Source organism: Schistocerca cancellata, chromosome 7 (genome assembly GCF_023864275.1).
Source record: "Schistocerca cancellata isolate TAMUIC-IGC-003103 chromosome 7, iqSchCanc2.1, whole genome shotgun sequence".
Lineage (NCBI taxonomy): Eukaryota > Metazoa > Arthropoda > Insecta > Orthoptera > Acrididae > Schistocerca > Schistocerca cancellata.
The window spans coordinates 343,006,659-343,019,112 of NC_064632.1; the positions used below are offsets into that span (position 1 = coordinate 343,006,659).

The 12,454-nt window shown below is 37.3% G+C and overlaps 1 protein-coding gene across 1 annotated transcript in view; it reads right to left on the bottom strand.

Annotated features, from left to right (window-relative positions):
* The window catches only part of LOC126092760 (protein bark beetle), a 380,473-nt gene that overhangs the window by 121,699 nt on the left and 246,320 nt on the right, over positions 1–12,454 (bottom strand). The window contains exon 16 of the mRNA XM_049908487.1: positions 8,688–8,926. Coding sequence (XP_049764444.1) covers positions 8,688–8,926 — 239 coding nt within the window. The remainder of the gene's footprint in view (positions 1–8,687; positions 8,927–12,454) is intronic.

Genomic DNA, 12,454 nt, shown 5'->3' on the forward strand with positions numbered 1-12,454 from the left:
CTTTTTGTATTCTATTACTTGGCGGATAACAATTACAAGGAATTCTTAGGTCTTCCTGACATATAACTACTTAAATGCTCCTTGGGAGAAACAAAAGAATTAGTAGCAATTGCACAATATTTCTACAAGCCAGTTGCTCCTTGTCTTAGAGTGTTGATGTTGTTGTGATGTACAGATTTAAATAAATATGCTAGCTTATCAGCTATCCAGACTCACCTCCTGGAGAAACATCTGCATCTAGATGGCTACTCTGCAAATCACAGATAAGTACCTGGCAGAGGGTTCACCGAACCACCTTTGCAATAATTCTCTGTTATTCCACTCTCAATTAGGGCTTGGAAAAAACGAATACCTATATCTTTCTATGCAGCTCTGATTTCCCTTATTTTATTATGATAATTATTACTCCCTATGTAGGTCAGTGTCAACAAAATATTTTCACATTCAGAGGAGAAAATTGGCGATTGAAATTTTGTGAGAAGATCCCACCGCAATGACAAACGCTTTTGTTTTAATGATGTCTACCCCAAATCCAGCAGCATGTCTGTAGCACTCTGTCCCATATTTCTTGATAATGCAAAACATACAGCCATTCTTTGAACTTTCTCTATGTACTCCATTAATTCTGTACGGTAAGGATCCCACACCTCGCAGCTGTACTCCAAAAGAGAACAGCCAAGCGTAGTGTCTGCAGGTTCTTTAGTAGATCTGTTGAAAGTGTCCTGCCACTAAAATGCAGTCTTTGGTTCACCTTCCCCATGACATATTCTATGTGCTTTCCAATTCAAGTTGTTTGTAATTGTAATTCCCAGGTATTTAGTTGAATTTATGCCCCTTAAATTCAATTAATTTCTCGTGTAACTGAAGTTTAACGGATTTCTTTTAGCACTCATGTGGATGACCTCACACTTTTCATTATTTAGGGTCAACTGCCAATTTTCGCATCAAACAGATATCTCATCTAAATTGTTCTGCAATTGGTTTTGATCTTCTGATGACTATACTAGACGATCAATAACAGCATCATCTGGACAGCTGCTGAGATTTTCCATATAGATAAAGAACAACAGAGGGCCTGTAACCTCGGGGAATGCCAAAAATCACTTCAGTTTTACTCAATGATTTTCCACCAATTAATACAAACTGCAATTTCTCTGACAGAAGTCACGACCACAGTCACATACGATGGACATTGAGTGGTGCAGAGAATGTGCAAAGTGCATTGTCACTGCCTAACCCAGCTGTCCTGGCTTTCAGCGTCATTAGGAAGTTCTCAGAAAATTTTCATGTTTTGTGCAACTGTTGTTGTCTTAGCACTGTCAGTGCTGGTTCCCATTATTTAATAAGGTGGTATCTAACATTCCTGTTCATAAAGCCATATGCTATGATCTTGGTTTCTTCACTCTGCAGACATTGCCCCCAATCCAGATACTGGTCAGCAACAGCACATTTTTGTCAGTGACCTAATATAATGTGATGTCGATATTCATGACAACTGTCATTAAGCATATGTTATCTGTGGTCAATGTATGACTTCCCGTGTTAACGAGGAATCTTGTATACACCTTGCTTTCTTACATTTTGACTGGCTTCTTTTGGAAGTTGGATTAAAAGACACATTCCATTTGGTGTTTCCTGTAATTTTTCCTAGCATTTAATGAGACACTTTCAACATAGGGCAAGAAATCCATTGTAATTAGGTTCAACCATATCTTCAGGCTGCTCATATCATCTAGTGCACGAGTGACAAAATGTACAGCAAATTTGCTTTCTAGAATACCCATTCAGAACAAATACAGAACAGAGATGGCTGAGCTCTGTTAACAAGCTTTCAGGATTTAATACAGATCGTGCTCTGGGAATGAGCTCCTGCAGTACCCTCTAGTATTGAGATGAAGTAAGATGTCAGGTGAGTGCGTGTTCATTTGCAATTCAAACCGTCTTCTTTTTATGAATCCCGACACCAACTCAACCAAGTGCAGGAACAGCATTGGCAACAGAAAGACATCGTCAGTCACACAACAATGCATCTGGTAGAAAACTCTGACTAAAGCTCAAAGAGAGGACAGCTTTGCTGGGCACTAAATATTTTCCCTGTTGTCTTCTACTAGCAGTTTGGTTTTGGATACACTGTAGCGCACGGTTGGCAATTCACGCTTCAGCATGAGGGTCTGGATATATACTTCCCTTGTGGCTACACTACTACCGCTCCTCTCCTACAAGTGAATTTGCTTTTTTAGCAAGATACCATATAAACTGGACTGTCATTACAGCTCTCTATAGTCACATTAGCATCTCAAAGTGTCAAGCAGTTACTTCAGAGAATTATGGTGCAGTTACAACAACAACAACTGTCTTTATGTTCAAGAGGCACTTCATCAATTTGAAGAAATGAACCAAGAGAAACTGCGATCAAATACAATAAACAATGAAAAGTCCAGGTTAGAAAATCAACAATATGGTTTGAACTGTTGTTATTCTGATTGATTACAACATTTAAATAGCATTTACAGTCAATATTCTCACAAAATACCCGTTCTTCTTTTTTTTTTTTTTTTTTTTTTTTTTTTTGTAATTGAGGCTTAAAAATCATTAAATATCAAGATCTGGTCACGTGATTGAAAATGCTCTGTTATTGGCTGATGCTCTGGTAAAGTCACAGACTAGGAGTAAGACAAAGCTATACATGTGTTATAGAAGCGTCAGCTGAAGCTAGGATGTTTTTACGTACTTTTTCTGCAAACAGTTTACCTGTTTAGTGATGGAAAACACAATACAGCTTTTAAGTAACAATTGAAAGGAATTTTGTGAGTGCTGATAGTGGAAGCCTTGTGAAAGTTGATGTATTTTGCTCCACCCATTTAGAGCAGATTAGATTAGATTAGATTAGATTAGATTAATACTAGTTCCATGGATCATGAATACGATATTTCGTAATGATGTGGAACGAGTCGAATTTTCCAATACATGACATAATTAGGTTTATTTTATCAACATACTTAAGTTAATATAACAACTTTATTTTTTTGTGTGCTTTTTATTTTTATTTATTTATTTATTCTTTTTATTATTTTTTTATAATTTTTTTTCTTAATTTATATCAAAAAATTCCTCTATGGAGTAGAAGGAGTTGTCATTCAGAAATTCTTTTAATTTCTTCTTAAATACTTGTTGGTTATCTGTCAGACTTTTGATACTATTTGGTAAGTGACCAAAGACTTTAGTGCCAGTATAATTCACCCCTTTCTGTGCCAAAGTTAGATTTAATCTTGAATAGTGAAGATCGTCCTTTCTCCTAGTATTGTAGTTATGCACACTGTTATTACTTTTGAATTGGGTTTGGTTGTTGATAACAAATTTCATAAGAGAGTATATATACTGAGAAGCTACTGTGAATATCCCTAGATCCTTAAATAAATGTCTGCAGGATGATCTTGGGTGGACTCCAGCTATTATTCTGATTACACGCTTTTGTGCAATAAATACTTTATTCCTCAGTGATGAATTACCCCAAAATATGATGCCATATGAAAGCAATGAGTGAAAATAGGCGTAGTAAGCTAATTTACTAAGATGTTTATCACCAAAATTTGCAATGACCCTTATTGCATAAGTAGCTGAACTCAAACGTTTCAGCAGATCATCAATGTGTTTCTTCCAATTTAATCTCTCATCAATGGACATACCTAAAAATTTGGAATATTCTACCTTAGCTATATGCTTCTGATTAAGGTCTATATTTATTAATGGCGTCATACCATTCACTGTACGGAACTGTATGTACTGTGTCTTATCAAAATTCAGTGAGAGTCCGTTTACAAGGAACCACTTAGTAATTTTCTGAAAGACAGTATTGACAATTTCATCAGATAATTCTTGTTTCTCAGGTGTGATTACTATACTTGTATCATCAGCAAAGAGAACTAACTTTGCCTCTTCATGAATATAGAATGGCAAGTCATTAATATATAATAAGAACAACAAAGGACCCAAGACTGACCCTTGTGGAACCCCATTCTTGATAGTTCCCCAGTTTGAGGAATGTGCTGATCTTTGCATATTATGAGAACTACTTATTTCAACTTTCTGCACTCTTCCAGTTAGGTACGAATTAAACCATTTGTGCACTGTCCCACTCATGCCACAATACTTGAGCTTGTCTAGCAGAATTTCATGATTTACACAATCAAAAGCCTTTGAGAGATCACAAAAAATCCCAATGGGTGGTTTTCGGTTATTCAGATCATTCAAAATTTGACTGGTGAAAGCATATATGGCATTTTCTGTTGAAAAACCTTTCTGGAAACCAAACTGACATTTTGTTAGTACTTCATTTTTACAGATATGTGAAGCTACTCTTGAATACATTACTTTCTCAAAAATTTTGGATAAAGCTGTTAGAAGGGAGATTGGGCGGTAATTGTTGACATCAGATCTATCCCCCTTTTTATGCAAAGGTATAACAATAGCATATTTCAGTCTATCAGGGAAAATGCCCTGTTCCAGAGAGCTATTACACAGGTGGCTGAGAATCTTACTTATCTGTTGAGAACAAGCTTTTAGTATTTTGCTGGAAATGCCATCAATTCCATGTGAGTTTTTGCTTTTAAGCAAGTTTATTATTTTCTTAATTTCAGAGGGAGAAGTGGGTGAGATTTCAATTGTATCAAATTGCATAGGTATGGCCTCTTCCATTAACAGCCTAGCATCTTCTAATGAACACCTGGATCCTACTATATCCACAACATTTAGAAAATGATTATTAAAAATATTTTCAACTTCTGACTTTTTGTTCGTAAAGCTTTCATTCAATTTGATGGTAATGCTGTCTTCCTCTGCTCTTGGTTGACCTGTTCCTCTTTTAATAATATTCCAAATTGTTTTAATTTTATTATCAGAGTTGCTGATTTCAGACATGATACACATACTCCTGGATTTTTTAATAACTTTTCTTAATATAACACAGTAGTTTTTATAATTTTTGATAGTTTCTGGGTCACTACTCTTTCTTGCTGTCAGATACATTTCCCTTTTCCGGTTACAAGATATTTTTATACCCTTAGTAAGCCATGGTTTGTTACAAGGTTTCTTACGAGTATATTTAACTATTTTCTTGGGGAAGCAGTTTTCAAATGCATTTACAAAAATGTCATGAAATAAATTATATTTTAAATTGGCATCAGGTTCACGGTACACCTCATCCCAGTCTAACTGCTGTAGGCTTTCCCTGAAATTTGCAATTGTTAAATCGTTGACTGAACGTACTACTTTGGAGGACTGTTTAGTATTGCTGAATGGAGCTATGTCATATATTGTAACCAGCTGTGCACCATGATCAGAAAGACCATTCTCAACAGGCTGAGCATTTATCTGGTTAAACTTATCTTGGTCTACAAAGAAGTTATCTATCAGTGAGCTGCTATCCTTTACCACCCGAGTAGGAAAATCAATAACGGGTGTCAAATTGAAAGAACCGAGTAATACTTCAAGGTCATTTTTCCTATTACCCTCTTTCAGAGAATCTACATTGAAGTCCCCACAAATAATAATGTGTGCACTCAAAACTAAGGTATTGTAGAACTTTTGCAAATGGGTCCATATATTGTAACTAGATTGTTGACTATGAGTCATGAGTTACAACCGAAAGCACAATAAAATTATTCTTGGCAGAACTTAGTGCTGCTTTCCTTTCTACAAGACATTCACAAGAGAAAATGCATCCAGTAGACATTTGGTTTCACAATGGATTACACAACCAACTGAAGATATAGAGCTCACGTCTTCAAATCCTGCAAGGGACATACATTTTTAAAAGTTTTACATGAAATACATTGTTAATAAGAACTGATTGCAGCAGTTGTTTCAATTATGCGGTGTATTATATATAGCTTCACATTAGTGTTAGTCTGAGAAATGGACACAAAACATAACCAATTCACTTTTTTGGAAAGTATTGCTAGTACTGAAGATATCACCATTCTCCCACAGTACAATGAGGTGTACAATGCTGAGGTTGTACGGAGACATATAGAGCATGTACAACATGCAGGTGACACAAACGTAAGGGCTCTGATTTTTGTGAGTGTAAATTAACATTAGTGTCTGAAGCAGACTTACTTCATCTTTGTGTAAGGTGAGAACACTGCGAACATTTAAACAATATGGGTCCTAGCTGGACAGTATAAAAATTAAAACATTGTTTCTGATAAATTAAAAAAGTGTGGACTCACAGTAACTAGAAAATACTTTTTTTGAATGTGTGGCATGTGTGAACAGCGGTTGCAAATGTATGCAATTGTAAACAGCAAGGAAAACACAATAATATTCTGTTTCTGTTTTGTAATTGTGATTTGATTTTCATATGAGAGGACTGTTGAGTCATTTTACAAATAAGTTAAAATGTTCTTTCATCTTATAATATTCGACAATCTATTGCTCAGATTACTGAGCTACTGAATAAATGAGGCGTAGTTGGGTAAAATGACAATTTTCACTAAGAGTTTAATTTCGTTGAATGATGCTATCCTTTGTTGTAACAGGGGGAGAGCATATCTCAGAGGTAAGTTAATGTTAACTTCACAGTGCAACATATTTTTGATTACATTAGTGAACTTGTGCAATGACGTGGTGGCAATTTGCTGGTACAGTGCAACCACATTTTACACATCTTCTCATTCTTTGGGACACCAAAAACAACTTTTCACGAGTTTTTAGAGAAGTATTTGTACGGTATGGTACCACAAACCTTTTGTAACCCCTTTTCCAAAACATAAATTTCAAAACAAGACATCACTGTGAATTAGCTGTATGACAGTATAAAAAGTGACCTAGTCAGTGACATCACAGGTATCACATGACTCAAATGGAGCATTTTAGTAGGCTTTCAAATTATTTGATTTTTATTCCGTTTTTTATAAAAGAATACTGAAATTCATGAGGAAGAAAAGCATGTTAGGAACGTAAAATGACATAATTAATCATTCAAGACAATTTCCAGAAAACAATCAAATACCCTACTATTAAAAGGATAGATTTCTACTCATCATAAAGATGACATGTTGAGCTGCAAACAGGCACAACAAAAAGACTGTTACACTCTAAGCATTTGGCAAAAGCTTTCTTCTGAAAAAAAGGCAAATACACACACAGTCACACAAGCAGGCACTCTTCATGCACACGATTGCTATCTCTGGCCAATTCAGCCAGAAACTGCAACTGTTGTGCTGAACGAATGCAGCAGTCAGGAGGGGGGCAGGGAAAGGGAAGACATAGCAGAGTATGGGCGGGGAGACACAAGAAAGACTGGTGGGTGTTTTGGCAGAGAGCAAGCACTATGTGGGTGAGGGGATGTAAATTGGGAGGATGTTATAGGATGGGGGGACAGAAACTGTTGGGTGGAGGATATGGGGACAGTATGTTATTATACGTTCAGGCTGCTATAATTTTGGAACGGAGAATGTGTTGTAAGGGTAAATCCAATCTCCACAGTTCAGAAAAGCTAGTTGTGTGGGGAGTATACAGACAGGTCATGAAGCAGCCATTAAAATCAATCATGTTATGTTCAGCTGCATGTTGCGCCACAGGGTGGTCCACTTTGCTCTTGGACACAGCGGTAATCACACCAATCTAAAAAGGTATGCAACAACTCCAGCAGAGCTATGGCAGCTTTCACAGGTGGCCCAGCCTCAGATGGGGTACGACAATCCTGTGACATGACAGGAATTGGAAGTGCTGGGTGGATGGTTTGGGCAGGTCTTGCACATGGGTCTTCCACAGGGATTGGGAATGGCATAAAGATGGATTAGGATGTTGTGAAGGCTGGGTGAGTGATGGAACACTGTACACAACCAGCTGTCTACCAGGGTGAATGGCCATTGCCGAACTGCAGCCAAAACAAAGTGAGCCATCCTGTGGCACAGCACCCGGCTGAATGTAACGTTTGATTTTAACGGCTGCCTCACAGTCGGGACATCTGGATCCTTTCCTCCACCACCAGTTTGTCGGAACTGTACAGATGAGAGTTATCCTTTCAACATATTCTCTGCTCCCAAAATTATCCCAGCCCCAACTTACAGTAATCTATTGTTCCCAAACCCTTCACCCAACAGTTTCCACTCCCTCTGTCCTATACATTCTACCAATTCACATCCGTTCACCCTTATTGTACCCTGCTCTCTGTCAATGAACCCACTGGTCCTCCCCTTCTCTCCTTTACCGTACCCAACCCCCTCCTCCCTCCCCCATAGACTCCCGACACTGCACCTAGCAGCCACAATCTAATGCCTGCACCCTCCACCAGCAAGTGTTCTTCTCTCCTCCAACCTGTCACTAGGTATCCCTTCCCCTTCCTTGCCCCACTCTGTGTTGCTGCTTTCATTCAACGTGATTTTCTTTCTGGCCAGAGCAGACATGTGTGCATTAGGTGTGGTTGCTTGTGTGAATATGTGTATGTTTTCTTTCCTCAAGAAGGCTTTGACAGAAAGCTGAATGTATAACAGTCTTTTCATTGTGCTTGTCTGCAGCTCAGCATTTCATCTTTATAGTGAGTAGCAATCTCTCCTTTTCATAATATTTTTGATATTCCTACCTGGATTTCCCATTGTTTTATCATAATAATATGAAGAAATAAGACAGTTTCTTTTAATGCACTCGTAAAGCAGCAATATTTTATGGCAAATAGTACTTACTTTAATAGTAAAATTTGCATCCACAGAATCACCAACTGGCACCTTTGTTGTAACAAAAATTTTTGTTTCATCATTTTCCAGCAAGTGGGTGCGAGCTGCTGCAGGCAAAACAATAGGTGCATAGTCTGGGTGGGGAGGCTGAGGGGGCATCAACCAACCCGCAAGGTCACGTCGATCTTGCAGTGATACAATGGGTTCATGTCGAAGGCCTGCTGCATCATTCTTCTCTAAGGTGCACCCTGCACAGGTAAACATAATTTCAAAACGTGAATGACCCTGCAGCACAACATACATACTTGTATATTTCATCTCCATAACAGATATTTTCTCCAAAATATGAATATAACTGACAAATACAGTTTATTAAGTACTACAATCAAATACCTTGTCCTGTTTCTGGTGGGAGGGGGCAAAAGAAAAAAAAAAAAAAGTATCAAGAGGAACAATGACTTGGTGGAAAATACATTACAGATACTTCACACATAGCAAGATAGAAGAAGGGGGAACAACAACAAAATGTTCAAAAAACCATGTTAGAAAACCTGGAAGTTATAAGTAGAAAGAGAGCATACCTGCCAACTTTTGAAAAGGGCTATTAGTAAAACTCACACACGACAAAATATCCAACAATTTTCAACATACCCTGGCTTTACGAAAATAATAGTACTTCAGGGCTACGAAATATAATAATCCATGCTTCAAACAGGATACTTCAATGAAATCACATCTACTTATATCATAGGCCAATGATTTGTAGAAGAACATAACAATCTTGAAGAAATTCATGTTAAACAGCAGCAGGCATGATGAGCATACATACCAGGACTTTTTTAATAAATTCAGCAGATATGCAATAACTGAAAAACTCTTTACACAACAAAACTTGTTTAACGTAACACAGGCAAGAAGTAATATAGTACATACTGCAAATCACATGCTAGTTTGATTTTATGAAGTCACAGTTGCGCCCTTTTTGGCTTCCTGCAAAAAGTCTTGAGAAAATGTTTTGTCATAAGAGGGACCAGAACTCCTGGTCTTCTAAATAGAAATAAACTCCAGAGATTCACTGGACATGGTTGATCTGAATCCTGTTCTATTTTTCTTCACAAGACTGAAAAGACATTCACATTCTGCATTACTCTAGAAATTCAGTTATACTTAAGAAGTCCATCAGCTCCACGAATTCTTGATATCTGTGCCCAACTGGAATCACTTGCAGCATCTTAATTTGCAGCCAAAGTGTCATATACCTGAAGAGCTGTGAACTGCCTCTGAAGCTCATTTAAACCTCATCTGTAGTTTCATTCTCTTCCTTGCATAACATTTTAGGAAACTTTTCCAAGAACAAATGAATGGAAGAAAACTGTGTATCTTTAATTTTTTCTAACCTAGCAACATGAGCATGCTTTAACACATCATTCTTGAGTGGAAACTTCTTGATGATGTAGTCACAGGCAGTACAAAAATAGTTTTTCACTTATGAAAAGAAAAGTGATTTATCTGTATCCTGGAGATCATTCACTATGTTCTAAGTCTGAATGCCAATAACTAACTCATCATCACTTCTCTGATTTTGAATCTAATTGTATTAAACTTCAAGAATTGAGGAGCTTTAGATAATTTTGGGCTTAATAAACTTGGTGAACAACTGCTTTAGCAAATCCATTAGAAGTTCTAATAAAAAGTGAGCTTGTGGGGGGAAAAGTCTGAAGGGCAACATTCAGTTTGTCAAATACAAGAATCGTCACATGAAGGAAAGTGCAAAAGGCCTTGTTCAAGTTTGAGGACAGGAACATATACAATTTTTCCTCACGTCTTGTAGCAGAAGTCTTATTTTAGGGTGGATTTGTCACATCTGGAAGAATATGCTATTCTTTTAGGGACATGTGTAGTGGCAGAATCAATAATTCTCTTCTTCTGATGCTCTTTGGATCCACTTTGTTCAACTCTAGGTGTTCCGAAAGATGTCAAGCTTGTGGAAATGGTTTGGGTGCATAGTATTACTTTCTCCTTGAAAAAGAAAGAAGCAAGTCCCACCGTTCCAGTAGTCTATCCAAATATCTGCCTAAAGATAACCACCTAATACATACAAACGGCAGAATTTTCTTTGTCTCTTTATTGTGTAAGTTGTGAAATTTCTGAAGGCCTTCTTTTCTTTTGACACTCTTCTCTAAGAAATAAAATACATCAACAAGGATATCATCCACTGTAGGTGGTATCGTCCAGCACCTTGTTCAGTTGCTAGGTTGATCAGGTGGCAAATGCAACCTATAATGGCAATACTTGGTTGAACTTCCTTCAGAACTGCTGAAACCTCATTTTTGTGTCCTATCATAATAGGAGCATTGTTGGAGCAGAAAGCCACACAGTTTTCAATTGGTACATTACAAGAATTCAGGTTACCTAGATTTCACCCTCCCGAGTTGCCATTTAACGCTGGTATGGATGGCACAGTGCTCACTACTTTTTCCCGTGGAATATCAGAGAATGTAACAACAACAGGATACAACTTGCCATTCATGTCATTGCTTCCATCCACTGCCAAAGAAAATTGTCCATTCTGAAGGCACTTAATAACTTCAGATGACACATTTTTTGCCATTTTATTTACAATGCATGTCATTTTTGTGGAACCATAGCTATATTTCATTGCAACTTCTGATGTGGGAAACGTCTTCTTAAATAAAGACCAGTTAATCAGCCGCACTTAAGGACATATTGTGTTCCACCGAAAAGGAAGTATACAGACACTCAGCCCTAATTGCGTCAGTGTCAACATTTCCGGATTTGACATAAAGGCTGTTGATTTTCTTGTTATCTTCCTTCAATTTAACATGACTTATGTATTTACCACACTTCACATGATTACGTAAATCTTTTCTTCTATCATGTGCAATATTACTATCACACCCACAAACTGTGCAAAAGGCAAATTTTTCTCCCTTTCTTGATTTTATTATGCACGAAAAGTCAACAGAATATGATAACATACCGTATTTACTCGAATCTAAGCCGCACTTTTTTCCGGTTTTTGTAATGCAAAAAACCGCCTGCGGCTTAGAATCGAGTGCAAAGTAAGTGGAAGTTCTGAAAAATGTTGGTAGGTGCCGCCACAACTAACTTCTGATGTCGAGTATATGTAGCGCTATAAAAGCATGCTTTGCAGGCACAAAGATAAATACTGGTGCCAAAACCTCTGCGTCAGTAAAAATAAATTAAAAAAAAAAAAGGTGGAAGACGAGCTTTTTTCTCCGCCCCAAGTATCGACCACTGCATTTTCATACATTATCCAACGAAGTAAATACAAATTCTGTATTGTTTATCTTCGAATGTAGCAGCCTTTTAATGTACTACGAAAATCCGACTGGCAAGACTGTTTGGGATGGTTGTCAATGTGGCCAACTCTACGTTCTGAATTTTTTCCTACCTGTGACAAGAGATGGTTGCTAATAGGAACTTTTATGAATTGTGAATCACATGCAGTATTCTCTTCACCATAAGAATAATATGAACGTAAACATTTTTCCATGTATTCCTTCATGTTTCATGCTATCTCATTTAAATCCTGTCTGCCTAATAAACTACGAAACTAGAGTGAGACAACAGCAAACGCGGAGGAATATCATACATGTCATGTTTATATTTGTATTATTCTTATGCTGAATAGTGATACAGTCAGAAATGACACACGGCAACTGACTAGATTTTTAAATCTAAGATGACTCTAATTTCTGTGCAGAATGTAATGTACTAAAGAGGCGTCTGCA